The sequence below is a fragment of the Cynoglossus semilaevis genome, chromosome 12 (genome assembly GCF_000523025.1).
Source record: "Cynoglossus semilaevis isolate Cse_v1.0 chromosome 12, Cse_v1.0, whole genome shotgun sequence".
NCBI classification, from domain to species: domain Eukaryota; kingdom Metazoa; phylum Chordata; class Actinopteri; order Pleuronectiformes; family Cynoglossidae; genus Cynoglossus; species Cynoglossus semilaevis.
Genome location: NC_024318.1, coordinates 14,542,208 through 14,557,698, shown reverse-complemented (window position 1 = coordinate 14,557,698; position 15,491 = coordinate 14,542,208). Strand labels below are relative to the sequence as shown.

Sequence of the window (15,491 nt, the reverse complement as noted above, 5' to 3'; positions counted from 1 at the left end):
TGGATAGGAGGACGCAGAAACCTGTGTCCGTCTGAGACACACAAGCTGAAGTAAAAAAATATACAGTATATATAAAAATAAAAATATATATATCAAATTAAACGACGTAGAAATGTGCAGCTATTGTTGGCCGATCGCTTCATCGCCTGATATGGGTAGCCTCGTGACACGAGCTACCCAAAATATGAGTTTTCCAAGTTACGGGTAAGCAACTTTTGCAAGATTTTTCTCGTGATGCGAGGAAACGTCGAGTTACGAGTGCTCAACCGAGCTCCATTTTTCCACTCGACACTGTCAGGCTGTTGCTGGATTATTTTACTCCAGCAACTCTAATATTTTTCTGGGGGGCTGCAACAAATTAACTGGTTTGGAAAATGCAATCGACATACGAGTGCTGAGGTGGACGGGACTAAACTTGTATCTCGAGGTTCCACTGTACTGTTTTAAAACAACATTACCATCAACTTTAAAGGCTTCCATTAAGGACATGTTACCATGGCTGCAACAACATCTGACAGACACAGGGTTTTAGATTTCGATATTATAGTTAAAGACGGAAAAGACAAAAACACAAAGACCTTTGATTCGGCCTGTCATGTACAACTCAAAGGAGCATTTTCAGAAGTTACAATGAAAGAAGAGTCAATTCCAAACTAATTCCTTCAGCCATTTGCTTTCTAATGTGGATCTGTGACCGAAGCAAAATCAATACAGAGTGCACCTTTTCTGAGGTCCAGGAGAACATAGATGTCTCGTCTTAAGTACAAAAGTGGAAAAGCTCTCCATCCATCAATGAAATCAGCCCACTCCTGTGCATTTATGGTTCCACAAGTGCCCGGGGTGGGGGGGCTTTAGACGACGGTTGTCCGTCCGGCAGCTGAGCTTTATCTTTATCTCTGCACCCGGTGCATCTGATGGTCACATGGGTGGCTCTCTGGTTTACACTGAATATTCCCACACCACTGTCAGAGGGTAAATGTTGGGGAGGGGCAGAGTGAACTGTCTTCCCAGTACACAGATATCATGCATGGTCTGAATAATCTCTGTGTACTCATGCCAGGGAGTTGATTACAGGAATTTAAAACCCACAGCTTTGCTAGCAGAATGTCACAGCATTAGCGTCTAGGCTGCTCTAAGCTGACTTTTCACTAAAATGTAGCCTGGGAGCATTCGCCACAAGATGGGAGTTCAAACATCATCACGACACCCGTGCTCACATTCCTCCGAATCATCCCAGTCACTAATTATAGCCAGTGTCTGTCAGTTACGATTAGCAAATATATACTGTATGTACAAATAATTTTTTTGTCCTAAAACTTCCGCCTGGTGTGTCATCATTTTTTAATGGAGCCCAGGCTCTTTAAAGTGATTAGAGGCCTGTGGTTGATCAGATTTGGTTTCAAATGTGCTAATGGAATGATAAGGCACATTTAGGAGATAATAAGTGTTTAATGAAGCTAAATGTGGTCAGAGCCGGACTGCAGAGGACTCATCCTGCTTCAGACAGTTTATAAAGAGCCAAGTAGACTCCTGCCTAGTTTTTGTGCACTGGTAAATGCTGTCTTTGTGGGACAGCAAAGAATCATGGGATATGAATGATTTCCTGTGTGACTTCATTTACAATCCCAGTTTTAAACCTGTCAGCATCTGCTGCTGGTTTAGTTAATCCCAGGAACACAGGAGTGGAGGAAGTGTTTTTGAGACACACACACACACTGATATCCCCATCACGGTCCAGAAGAAGGAATAAAATCATGGACAAATACTAGAACACACACTGACCTGTATGAAATATCTCTACCAAGACACACGCATATTTAAAAAAAATATATTTGTAGGTATATAGTTATATATATTTGCATTAACAGTGACTGTATTTTTCTTTTCTCCTCAGGGGTTTGTTTGGAAGCCATTACACTGAGACACATTACCTGGAAGATGGAAGTGCCATCACTACTGCTCACAACGCCACGGTACGGTGACGTTCAAGTGTTTTTGAATAATGAGGACAATTCCACACGGTGCCCTGCGGTGGCGCTGAAAAAAACACACCTTGACTTATTTATTAACCCTGCGTGTAGAGCGAATAATACTCTGATTTAGAGTAAGTCGTTCAGTAAGTGAGTGTGTGTGTGTGTTTATGTTGATCCAATCTTTTTGATTTGAAACGAAGTTTTCCCTAACCCATACTTATCGCCAGCTGCCTCAAACTGAGCACATGTTGTGGCAGAACGTTTAAAAGTTGGCTGCACACTGGAACTTTTAAACGGCTAATTAACAGCTTATTTATCCATGTAAATCAGTATGGAATCTGGACTGAGCTGTAACCGTCTACTGTTGTCCACTGGTGTCTATGATAAGCTGAGTATTTCAATACTGTGTCTTTTTATGCCTCCCACCTATCAACAATGCCGTATGATTTTCCACAACAATTACAAAATATTGGGTCATTTGGCAACAGCCTAAATGTGTTCTTTACTTAAAAACCGCACGCAAACAGCATTTGTTTCCTGCTTCCAGTTTAAAGTGCGAGATGTCACGAGCGTTGCGCCAGGTCCACCACATTGATGTCAGAGTGATATCGTCTCGTAAAAAACCTCGCACAGCTGCACGCTCTCTAAATGTTGTCCTAAAAACCCGGCAGCACTCAGCAGCGTGATATTCACGGTTCAGCGACCGCTGGGCACCGTGTGCTGTGGAGAAGGAGAAAATGAACTGGTGCTGCAACTGCTCTCCAACATTTAAAACACATGCAGATTTACTGCTGCTCAAACCGTCGACCGAAGACGTGAGAGAAGCAAATTTAGACAAGACGAGTTTTAAGACGGACTCCGGCGGAATATTTACTTTATATTATTAATTTTGTTCAACAAGAAACACTTATAAAGTGTTTGTGACCTTTCAGAAATTTCCTTCAACAAAATAGAAAATACATTAAATATGTTAAATAAGACTAACTTTATAAAATTTGTTTGTTGATTTTTTATTTGAACTTTAACTTTACTCATTTATGTAACACTTTTCATACAATCAACGTAGCACAAAGTCAGGTATTCAAAGTCACTAAAGCAAAGAAAAACTTTTTTATTTGGCATTGGCACCTCATAACGAATCGACTGTACCAAAGTAAGAATACAGCGGAGTCTCTGATTTCTTTTACTTTACCGTTGTTTGGTTTTAAATGCTGCATATGCCTCTCAGTGAAAAGCTCTCTGTATCAATGCCACCCATTTAGTGCCACACATTGTATTAGGAGGGAAAAAAATTCAACCTTGCAGGACTTTTCTCTTAAGAAAGACTGTGAGGCTTACCAGGTGTGGCCCTGATTTCAGGTCTGGGAAGGAAAAAAATAATTTTTCTCCAGGCCAGTTGATCTGGAAAATGTGCAAAACATCATCGGAGCAAGATGTGCCAGGGTCAACAATTAGCAGGAATTTGGGCAACCGCACTCATTAATTATCCACAACAGCCACCGAAACAAAATTATGGAAAATGTCCACGTTGAATTGTCAACACACTCATACATACAAATGGAGAGAGAGAGGGATATTACTACTAGCAAGTTGGTCAAGGCTCAAGAAACAGAAACTGATGAAATGTCGATAAAAGGTAAAGTTACTCTCAGCAGCAAAAACAAAAAAACAAAAGCAAAAAAGCTATTAGCTAGCGTAGCTATGGAGGTTTAAGATAAAACCTTCAAACTAACAAATATGATAAATCATAGCTTAGAGTAGCAGATAACTGTTCATAAGCTAAAGAAATGCCTTAAAATAAGTCTAAGAGCTAGCCTAGCAAATACCACACACATATTCAAACCGTCCCCTAACATAAGTGAAGCTGTTTCCGTTAATTTTCCAGGCTAACATGTAGTCTGTCCTCAGCTTTGGAGGATTTATGAGCAGTAGAAAATGTATTTCTGTCCTCCGTGTCAGTGCTGGTCAGAGATTTCATTTCGAACTTCTGTCTTTCAGAATAATTGCTACTACCACGGTGAGGTGCAGGCACGTCCTCGCTCTGACGTCACCCTCAGCATCTGCTCAGGCATAAGGTAAGAAACACTGTCTTCATTTGGCATTGAAGCAGCATCTCAGCACTGACCTTTAGGTGCCATTTGTCACAGCGCTGTTTATATTTACTTAAGTCACCGCCATCACTCTTAAGCCCCGTGAGCGCGCTGTCAGCGAGCTATTGTGCGAACCACGGAAATGCGGAAAATGTCACACCTCATTGTCTGTGTCCACAGAGGCCGCTTTAAATATCTCAGCTCATTTTGACAATATTAGGCGCCTCACTGATGCTAATTAGTAAGCTGTGGTGGTGATTTTTAGATGTGGAAACCAATCAGGATTTGACATATGGCGTATTATTTTCTGCTTAATTAAACTGAGCGGAAGAGGACCGGAGAAATGAACATTTTAAGCTGGTTATTATCTTTTATCATTGCCGACTGATGACAAAGGAGGAATACATTTTAAAGTATTTTATGAAGCTAACCTCAGCCCTAAAATAAGAAACCATAGGCTCAGTATGAACTGGCACTGTCAAACGATCTGATTAATCAAAGCCTAACTGCAGATTTATCATGACTATTCACAATTAATCAGATAATAATCATGATCATATTGTAGCATGATTAATCATGATTAATGCAGACAAATTGATATTCCTAAAATACGCAGAATGGCGCCCCCCTGTGTTGGATGCAAAAACTTGATGCAAAAACTTAATAAGGGACACATAATAAAAGATTACTGGTGTTTAAAATTCTTGCATGTGACATTATTAGTATTATTACGAGGTAACACTGAAAGATACTCTGTTTTTGAGTAAATTAATTAAATCATCAATTAGATCCAAACACACACAGAACTCGAGAAGTGTTGAAAAAACAACAATTCCTGTTTTCTTTCCTTTGTCCTGTTTCAGTTGTACAGAGAATTAAACATTGGGCCTTTTTTATGTAAATGAAATAACACTTCTTGTGTTGTCTTTTTTTAAAGATTAGTTGTTGCAATATACAAGGTATTTTCTTTGCCAAGGAAAACTATTGAATTTGCAGCTCTGCCTTTTGTTAAAGGAGGATGAAAGCTGCCTGGGCTGTTTGTGTTCTATTACACAAAAAACACATTCACTCACCTCCTGTTTTTGAGACGTTCTCTCAGGCTTTGTTTTTGAAACCTTCACTGCGGTCTTTGTAGAGGCTTCATTGCACTGGAGAACAAGACGTTCATCATCGAGCCGGGGTCTGACCAAGACGCTGATTCTCACTTCATCTACCGAGGAGAAGACCTGGAGCTAACCCCCGGAGCCTGCGGCCATGGCTTCAACTCGTCTTCTGCTCCTCCTGAAAACGACATCAAAAGCCCTTTTCAGTCTTTCCACCAAAGGGTGAGATAAAACTGTGTTGTCTTTGTAGAACATTTTGTATTAGAGCCACTGGATGTCATCGGTTTAAACATGGAATCTAATATTTCCTCAGCAATCTCTAGTCTGTAGGCAACAAGGTGAACGAGCTGTTGACCAAACATCGGCAGAATGGCAAACAAATCTGCTCGGTTCTCGGTTGTTTTCTTAGGAGTATTTTGAATTTGTGCAGGATATGGGTGGACATGGTCCTGATATCAAATAGAAACATTTCCTGTGAAGGATAGTTTCCAGGCCACGTGATGAAAGAAGTGATCAGTGCCCTTGCTTCAGAGCAAGAAGATCAGTGAGTTTAATCCCTGGTCCTTCTGTAGAGATTTGGCAGGTTCTCCCCCTCTGTGCAGGGGTTTTCTCCAGGAAACTCATTTTTTCCTCCCACAATCCAAAACACACAAGTATCTAAATTGACTGTAGGTATGAGTATCAGCGTGAATGGTTGTTTGTCTCTGTTGAACCCCGCCCTCACACAGAGACTGCTGGGAGTTCCTCCAGCTCTCCTTATGACCCTGAGGAGCAGTGAGTTGTTAAAGATGAATGAAGATACTGTCCTGAAAATATGAAAAACATATGTTTTCTCTTAAATTTCTTGTTCTTGTCGTTGTTATCAACGGTACATTGACATTTACATGTGTGAAAATCACTATTCCCAGCGATACAACTAATGGTTCATATATCATATTTTATCACCCCCTAGTGGCAGCTCGCACACTCCCAGGGGTGCACATACCACACTTTGGGAATCCCAGCCTCATTGATCTTCGTTTTCTAAAATTAATTGTGAAATGTAAAATGTGTTAATAAATTAACACTAATGAACTCTATTCCTAATTGAATAACTAACTAAATAATAGACTTGAAAACGGTCACTACTGAGGTTAAACACTGATTGGGAAAGATTGGAACTACTCTTAATAGAAGAAGTTCCCTAGTTATGGAAACACAGCAGTAAAACAGCAGGGGTTCACATAGGGACCATGATCCTGTTCCTGTTGTTCTCTCTACTGATATTCTTCTAAGCTAAACTAAAGTGCTAGTACTTCTGCTTTGGAGTTCCATTCAGACCCCAGATTGTTATTGATTTTCTAACCTAATTCTCAGCACAACAGCAATTTTGTCCTTCAGGAGTTTGAGTGTATTGCAGCCTTTAAAAGGTGATGTAGAGGCCCTGCACCTGCACATCAATAACCAGCAGCCTCTCTCTACCCCAGCATAGACGGCACGCTCAGAAGACAACCAAGTACGTGGAGCTGATCATCGTGGCAGACAGCAGAGAGGTGATGTACCTGCCTCCCTGTTATTTACAAATGTCATGTTTGAACAACACAGACGACGCACGTAACGCAGCTGACACTTCGTACAGCAGGGGAAAATGCTACACTTGCAACAGTAGAGCGGTAGTCCCTGTGGAGCCGCAGAATTAGGTCAGAAAGATAAGTAGTGTTGTCCGGTGGCAGCAGTTCTGTTTTGACAGGAAGTGCTGAATGATTCCCCTGTGGAGCAGACAGGAAACAGGAAAAAAGCTCTGTGGATTCAGAGGACTTCCCCGCACACGCTCTATCTCTTGGCAGCTAACGCCACCTACTTGAATATGAGTAAAACGATATGCAAATACATAAATAGAATCAGAGATCGAGTGTGATGTCAGCCACAGATTTAAACCCCGGCACCAACGCAGGTGGATGCACAGCAGGGTGGGGAAAAAAGATGAGGTCTCTAAGACTTTAGAGCGGTGCATCTTCAGCATAGCAGGCCGTCAGGTCTGCCAACATACAGTACCTGCTCCCTGTAGCTCAGCCGGGTTTTTTTCCAACACTAGGTGATTTTTCCAGATCCAGATGGTCACAGCTTGACAACATGCCTGACACAGTAAAACATATTGCCTTTGAATACTTTGGAGTACATCTTAACTACAACACACTGCCTACAGCGTGATCCAATGTTGTTCTTAAAATACTTCTATGTGTTTCTAATGTGTCTGTAAAATACAGTGGACCCCCTAGATACAAGTATTCCAAGTTACGAGTCTGCAACTATTGCAAGACTTTCCTCATGATACGAGGAAACATCTTGTAACGAGTGCTCAACCAAGCACCTGATTAAAAAAAAGAAAAAGAAAAAAAAATACTGTATATAAATGTTTTCTTAATTATTATTATTTTATATTATCAATATATTTGTTTATATCTATGTTTTTAATGTTTAGATAGGGGGAAATTAGTAGTATATTTCTGGGGGGATGGAATGAATGAATTGCTTTTTAGCTATTTTGAAGGGGGGGAAATTCGATTTAGATATGAGCGGATCGAGACACGTGTGCTGTTGTGAAACGGATGAAACTCGTATCTTGGGGGTTCCACTGTACTCTGTATATACTCACGTCTGCCTTCGTGCCGCTGTAAAAGTTCTCACGGCGAGTCGTTTTGTTTGCAGTTCCTGAAACAGGGGAAGGACGTGGACAAGGTGAAACAGAGACTGGCAGAGATAGCCAATTATGTGGACAAGGTAAAAACACTCTCCCCTCTGCGTGGATAGGAAGGATAAATCACCTTTTTTAAAATAGAAATATTTCTGCAGCGGAGATTAATGGGATGAGAGTGACATATATTAATGTACCGCTAAAACAGCTGCTTTTAGTTTCTGTAAAACCTCTGCCAACGCTCAGGATGTGGCAAGGAAATAGGGTACGCTGATGAATGGCTTTTCATAAGAAAGGTATGCAGAGAGACGTCCAAGCGACACGGCTAGATCATGTCAGGCATTTAACTGACCCTACGTAAATGTGTTAGATGATGGAACCAGAGGTAGGTAGAGTAGCCAAAAATTGTACTCAAGTAAAAGTACTGTTACTTCAGAGTAATATTACTCAGGTAGAAGTAAATAGTAGTAATCCAAATAATAAGAGTAAAAGAGTGCAAGTAAAAAAGTACTTGGTGAAAAAACTACTCAAGTACCAAGTAACTGTTGAGTAACATCTGATTTTTTAATGAGCACTCAATCAGCTAGACAAAATTACAAATATTAAAATAATAAAATAAAGCAAATTAATTAAATACCTTGAAATATAATCTTTCGGTAAATTCAAGTGCTTCAATAAAAATAAAAAACAATGAAATAATAGAGTACACAAAATAAATATCTACAAAATAAATAATAATAATAATAATAAAACGATTTTAGGTCAAACTTACCGCAACATATTTCCTCATGTTAGACGTTTGAATGCTAACATATCCGTTTGTTTTGTTCAAACAAACAGTGCTGTTCCGCACTGTTGGTAAATTGAACATGCTTTCGATATGATGCCAGTGGCGTGCCTCCTCGTCTTCGTCTGCAATTCCGACCGTTGACTCTACCTTTTTTTTTTTTTTTTTTTTTCAATTAAACTCGGTGAATATCGACCGTAGCAGCCACTAAACTAACCCGTCCCGCCGTTGAGACTGAGAATGGTCACGTGACGAGACTGCGCGGCAAAGGCTACGTTTTATTGGTTAAACACAGTCACGCGGTAGAGCCTTGGGCGGAAGTCTCTCTGTCTGACAAAATAAAAGTAGAAACACTGGATCATGGATGAATAGAGAACTGGATACTGGATAGCTAAAGATTTATCCAGTATCTCTGATAAAGGTAACGAACTTAGTGTAGTCTAATGTAGCGGAGTAAGAGTACTGTTTCTTGTTCATAAATCTACTAAGTAAAAGTAAAAGTGTATTGATTTAAAACTACTAAAGTATTTTATTTTAAAAAACTTACTCAAGTAAATGTAACGGATTAAATGTAACTCGTTGCTAACCATCATTGGATGGACCCCAGTAAAGGAAAAAAGAAAGGGATAACAATAGAGTTTCACACCAATATTTTTTTTGATCATCTCTGCCCTTCAGTTTTACAGAGCTCTGAACATCCGAGTCGCCCTGGTGGGCCTGGAGGTGTGGAGCGACTCGGACAAATGTCCCGTCACCCAGGATCCTTTTGCCACACTGCATGAGTTCTTGGACTGGAGGAAAGTCAAACTGCTGCCCCAGAAGCCTCACGATAACGCCCAGCTCATTAGGTAAAATAACTTCAAATGAACATTGGAAAACAACTCTATAATTAATCAATCCAGGATAAAAGGATAATAAACAAACACTTTTTTGTCCTTAAGTGGTTCACACCTAAAAAAATGCTTTAAAAAGGACACATTTTGTCTTTTGTTTTTTTTAAACTCAGATTTAATTGTGTTTGGAAAAATAGGACGAAAGCAAACTCATTTCCCTGGTGTTGAATCAATAAAGTTCCTAAGACTGAAAAGGTGATTAAACCTTGATTAAAGGAGAACTGATGTCATTATCAAGGTCAGATATTAAAGGAGCATCCACCAATCCCTTTGTTTAACCAGGTTAGGGCTCATTTAGGTTTAAAATCTATTTTCATGAGAGACCTGGAGAAGACACATAACAGAACATTACGACCCCAGTGGCACAGTCACACACTGCAGCAGAGATAACACACTAACACACTATTATAATCAATACTGTAAAAGAATGAGGTTTGGAGATTGTTTCAAGAGTTTTTCTTTTCTTCTTACCTCTTCATATTATATTAAACTGTATTGATCTCACTCTGGGGAAACAGGACAGAGAATGGCATAAAAGAATAGCAAACAAAAACAATATTTGCAGTACAGACAAAAACAATAAATGAAAAAAATAAAAAAATCATCTTTTGTTTCCTTTTATTCAATCATTACTTTACTGACTGTGTTACTGTGTTTAGACTTTTTCTTTTAAATCATAGCGCAGTACATTTTTCATTTTCCTCCTTGACCTTGTTTTTCTTCTTTCTTTTGCAGCGGGGTCTACTTCCAGGGCACCACCATTGGCATGGCTCCCATTATGAGCATGTGCACCGTGGAGCAGTCTGGAGGCATTGTCATGGTGAGTGTACAATGGCCTCGCTGCCTCTCGAACCCCCACCACTTCCACCCCAGACTGCGCGGCAAAGGCTACGTTTTATTGGTTAAACACAGTCACGCGGTAGAGCCTTGGGCGGAAGTCTCTCTGTCTGACAAAATAAAAGTAGAAACACTGGATCATGGATGAATAGAGAACTGGATACTGGATAGCTAAAGATTTATCCAGTATCTCTGATAAAGGTAACGAACTTAGTGTAGTCTAATGTAGCGGAGTAAGAGTACTGTTTCTTGTTCATAAATCTACTAAGTAAAAGTAAAAGTGTATTGATTTAAAACTACTAAAGTATTTTATTTTAAAAAACTTACTCAAGTAAATGTAACGGATTAAATGTTGCTAACCATCATTGGATGGACCCCAGTAGGAAAAAAGAAAGGGATAACAATAGAGTTTCACACCAATATTTTTTTTGATCATCTCTGCCCTTCAGTTTTACAGAGCTCTGAACATCCGAGTCGCCCTGGTGGGCCTGGAGGTGTGGAGCGACTCGGACAAATGTCCCGTCACCCAGGATCCTTTTGCCACACTGCATGAGTTCTTGGACTGGAGGAAAGTCAAACTGCTGCCCCAGAAGCCTCACGATAACGCCCAGCTCATTAGGTAAAATAACTTCAAATGAACATTGGAAAACAACTCTATAATTAATCAATCCAGGATAAAAGGATAATAAACAAACACTTTTTTGTCCTTAAGTGGTTCACACCTAAAAAAATGCTTTAAAAAGGACACATTTTGTCTTTTGTTTTTTTTTAACTCAGATTTAATTGTGTTTGGAAAAATAGGACGAAAGCAAACTCATTTCCCTGGTGTTGAATCAATAAAGTTTCTAAGACTGAAAAGGTGATTAAACCTTGATTAAAGGAGAACTGATGTCATTATCAAGGTCAGATATTAAAGGAGCATCCACCAATCCCTTTGTTTAACCAGGTTAGGGCTCATTTAGGTTTAAAATCTATTTTCATGAGAGACCTGGAGAAGACACATAACAGAACATTACGACCCCAGTGGCACAGTCACACACTGCAGCAGAGATAACACACTAACACACTATTATAATCAATACTGTAAAAGAATGAGGTTTGGAGATTGTTTCAAGAGTTTTTCTTTTCTTCTTACCTCTTCATATTATATTAAACTGTATTGATCTCACTCTGGGGAAACAGGACAGAGAATGGCATAAAAGAATAGCAAACAAAAACAATATTTGCAGTACAGACAAAAACAATAAATGAAAAAAATAAAAAAATCATCTTTTGTTTCCTTTTATTCAATCATTACTTTACTGACTGTGTTACTGTGTTTAGACTTTTTCTTTTAAATCATAGCGCAGTACATTTTTCATTTTCCTCCTTGACCTTGTTTTTCTTCTTTCTTTTGCAGCGGGGTCTACTTCCAGGGCACCACCATTGGCATGGCTCCCATTATGAGCATGTGCACCGTGGAGCAGTCTGGAGGCATTGTCATGGTGAGTGTACAATGGCCTCGCTGCCTCTCGCCCCCCCCCCCTTCCCACACCCCCACCTTCCCCTCATCCCCTTACCATACACATCATATCACTCGCTGGAGCAGTCTGGAGGCATTGTCATGGTGAGTGTACAATGGCCCCCCTGCCTCTCGCCCCCCCCCCATCCCACACCTCCACCTTCCCCTTCCTCTGTACAGCTTGATTGTATCAGTGTGGTTGTTGTTGGGATCCGACTGAGCAACAATATCCACGCTGTGATTTACACAGGAAATGTTGCTGTTTGCTTGAAGGGACTTTACACACAGGCCTATCAGAGTCATTAACAGCACCAGTGCATTAAAAACATATTTTATTAACATGTTTTTATTTCCTCCTCATATCTTTTTGGGCTTTATACCCTGTTTTATTACTATTTACTTTAATTTACCAGCAGCTCCTAACTGTCTTTTTTATTGTTTACCAACTTTAATGATGTATTATAACCCTTTTTAATGTGTTTGGGAATGCACCGATAATGCACCAATGTGGCACAACTAAAGTCAATTTTGTTATTCTAATTTTTCCTCTGCATTGTCCCTGCTATTGCTCCATACCCACCACTTTGAGAACCACTGCTTTAGTGCATTACAAACCAGGAGAATGTGAGAAGAAACAGTGAAATACATTTGAAATGACCTCTACAAAGCCTGAAAAAAAACTGGACTAAAGATAATGATTCGTGTAGGACAACTATTATATCTGAATTCTGTTGTGAGATCAGCACAACTCCTGATTCCTGATGAAGTAGCCACAGCAGCGCTCACAGGTTTCTGCCTAAAATATTTTACATTCAATAAACCCTAGCAGAAAAGGTTCCACTCAGAGAAGGTAAATCAAAGACCCCTGCATTTAAAAATAAAAAAACACATTTACATATTTATCAGCTGCCACGAATTGTTCATGCCAGTCTTAACATTTGAATTTGAAAATGCTTTTTCCTTTCACATCGCCGTGTATCGCCCCGAGGACACTGGATCTATAGTGAACGGCTGCAGCTCTTTGGTTTCATGCTCATTTGTGTCAAGTGGTTATCTGCCTTGTTCCATGACATCCTGTCTTACATGTGAACACACATGAGCAGCAGTGTTAAGTACCGGCCGTGGCTGCGGTTGAAGCCCCTCCAGATGTCTTCTGTCCCCCCGAGGTGACGTATGACAGCAGATTTGGACTGAGATTAAAGAGCCTGGTAACCAGTAAGAGGCCAAATGTTGACGAGCCGTTTCTCCGACCATGTGATAATGGGAATCAAATAATTCATTTGTTTAATGTGGTTCCTTTTTTCCCCGACGTTTTTCATTTTCCCTGCCTCGGCGTGGTCTCGCAGCAGCTTCAAAGTGATGATAGTGGTTTTCGCAGATCCATCTATTTCTGCTGACTCGCATATTTTTGCAAGGAAGCGTTTAGCCTGGCCACACGCGTACGTTCACACGCAGCAACATCCACTGATGAATATGAGCGGACCAGATGAAAGTTGTCTCGTTTTGTCAAAGAGGCGGGGCGCTGTTTGTCACGCTGCTCTATAATCAAAGCAGAAAAACAGCTCGGTTTGACCTAAACTTCACATATGACTGGGCCTTCAAAGGAAGCATGATAATGTTCTCATAAGCAGAACATAACAGGACGCATACATTTTACAATAACATATACAGTGGAGTGTTGCAGTGAGGCCGGAACCTTCTAAAGGGTCGTCTCAATCTGGGGTTTAGTGTTGGTTTTAAATCAAACTTTTATGCTAATCACCATCTTGTCATTTAGGATAAACATTTTTCAAATATATTTTTCATTAGGGCTGGCAAAGTTTTCAATCTGAATAATGACAGGGTAGCTACGAATTTATCACAATTTATCCTGGTTAATGGTGATTGTTATTATTCATGATCGTGAGTAATCATGATGAATCATGATTCATAAAATATGACAAAAACTTTATTCACTTTAATGCATGTGTTGTTGAAACAGAAAGACACAAAAGAGCAGATAGTTTTATATAAATATATATCTACATATATATATACTGTATATATGTATTCTCTGGATATTTACACATTTCTAATATGTTCGGCTTTTTGTTTACTGGTGTTTTTCAATCCAACTTTAATAGGTTTGAATTCAATAATCACCAATAACAAATAAACTGAAGGTCACTTTAAAATGACTACATTAAATCCTCTAGCTTACATGTTGAGCTACAAGTAACTAAATCCAAATATACAGTGTGTTTGAGAACGATCTGCAACATAAATGAGGCCTAAAGACCAACCTGTTGTTTGAGTCATGCTCTGATTCATTTCTGTGTTCTCCCCCGCGGCCCCCGCGGTCAAAGGAAAGTAAATTATTTCTATGCTTGTTCACTGTCTAAATATCAAATTCTTCTTTCTACAACCTAATTCACCTCTTCCTTCTCTCGGAACATTTCGCTCCATCTCGCCCTGTCAGGCGGTCGTTGTTACGTGGCGGTAGGTTGCCGCTGCTTCCTGCAGTAGATCTTTTGTATGATTGGGTCTGCGGGGAATTGGGATGGCAGATGATGTTTCTGGGCTCCATGAGAAGAATGAGTAATAGCAGAGGGGGATCTGGGACACTTACTGCAGCTTCGAAAATGTCTTGTTTGAACTTGATATTTGTTCTTTTTTTTTTTTTCCACTTTACTTTGATTTTTTTTTTTTTTTCACTTTACTTTGATTTTTTTTTTTTTTTCCACTTTACTTTGATTTTTTTTTTTTTTTCTTTGTCAGTTTACTTTGATTTTTTTTTTTTTTTGTCACTTTACTTTGATTTTTTTTTTTTTTTTTGTCACTTTACTTTGATTTTTATTCAATTGAAATCCCTTTCAGGAAGATTACACATGGCTGGCACGCTCTCATGCTTTGTGATGCCCTGTCCCCTCCCCCACCCCCGCTGCAGGATCACTCTGACAACCCACTGGGTGCTGCCGTGACTTTGGCACACGAACTGGGACACAATTTTGGCATGAACCACGACACCCCGGAGCGTGGCTGTGGCTGCAGAATGACAGTGGACCGTGGCGGCTGCATAATGACCCCCTCTACAGGGTGAGAGCCCGCTGTTTGTTTGGTTTCATCAACCGAAAATAAACCACGGAGGAATCGTAGTTGACACTACTGTCATTGACACACACAGGGTGATTAGTGCGGCAGTTCAAGCAGCTGAAGTGCAAGGCAGAAATACAACTTGTACAACGTGTGATTAGAGATTTATAGACTTACAGTATGAGGACATTTGTCTGCCCTGACAGGCTGGGCTCAACAGAGGGAGCTGTGCTGAGATAGCGGCGCGGCTAATTTATGGTTTAATTTGATGTGTATCTCATAAAAAACATAGAGGTACAAAGGTACCTGGGATAAAATCACATTATCAGGGTTTTTCGAGCCGATAAATAATTAGCCTTTGAAATTGTCCTTTTACGCAGCTTCAGTTTTGCTTCAATAAATTTTAATTATTGCTGCGCGTCAACAGCACGATAAATATGGATCTGGCATCCCCAGACATACAGGTCAGATACATTTTCTTTTCTAACCGAAGCTTGTTTGTTTTCGTAATGTGTGTTCACTGGTACACTCAACACGCACGCACGCACGCACACGCAGGCT

The 15,491-nt window shown here is 40.0% G+C and overlaps 1 protein-coding gene and 1 long non-coding RNA gene across 2 annotated transcripts in view; one reads left to right on the top strand and one right to left on the bottom strand.

Annotated features, from left to right (window-relative positions):
• adam12b (ADAM metallopeptidase domain 12b) overlaps positions 1 to 15,491 on the top strand; it is a 70,447-nt gene that overhangs the window by 28,362 nt on the left and 26,594 nt on the right. Inside the window, exons 4-11 of the mRNA XM_017037311.2 lie at positions 1,895 to 1,973; positions 3,972 to 4,048; positions 5,199 to 5,388; positions 6,633 to 6,698; positions 7,855 to 7,926; positions 9,306 to 9,475; positions 10,256 to 10,340; positions 14,785 to 14,933. Of these exons, the coding sequence (XP_016892800.1) occupies positions 1,895 to 1,973; positions 3,972 to 4,048; positions 5,199 to 5,388; positions 6,633 to 6,698; positions 7,855 to 7,926; positions 9,306 to 9,475; positions 10,256 to 10,340; positions 14,785 to 14,933 (888 nt within the window). The remainder of the gene's footprint in view (positions 1 to 1,894; positions 1,974 to 3,971; positions 4,049 to 5,198; positions 5,389 to 6,632; positions 6,699 to 7,854; positions 7,927 to 9,305; positions 9,476 to 10,255; positions 10,341 to 14,784; positions 14,934 to 15,491) is intronic.
• On the bottom strand, positions 5,273 to 8,820 carry LOC107989342 (uncharacterized). Its single transcript, XR_001760865.2, has 4 exons — positions 8,613 to 8,820; positions 7,802 to 7,857; positions 7,201 to 7,282; positions 5,273 to 5,344 (listed from the first exon to the last, which is right to left on the bottom strand). It is a non-coding gene; the product is annotated as an uncharacterized LOC107989342 (long non-coding RNA).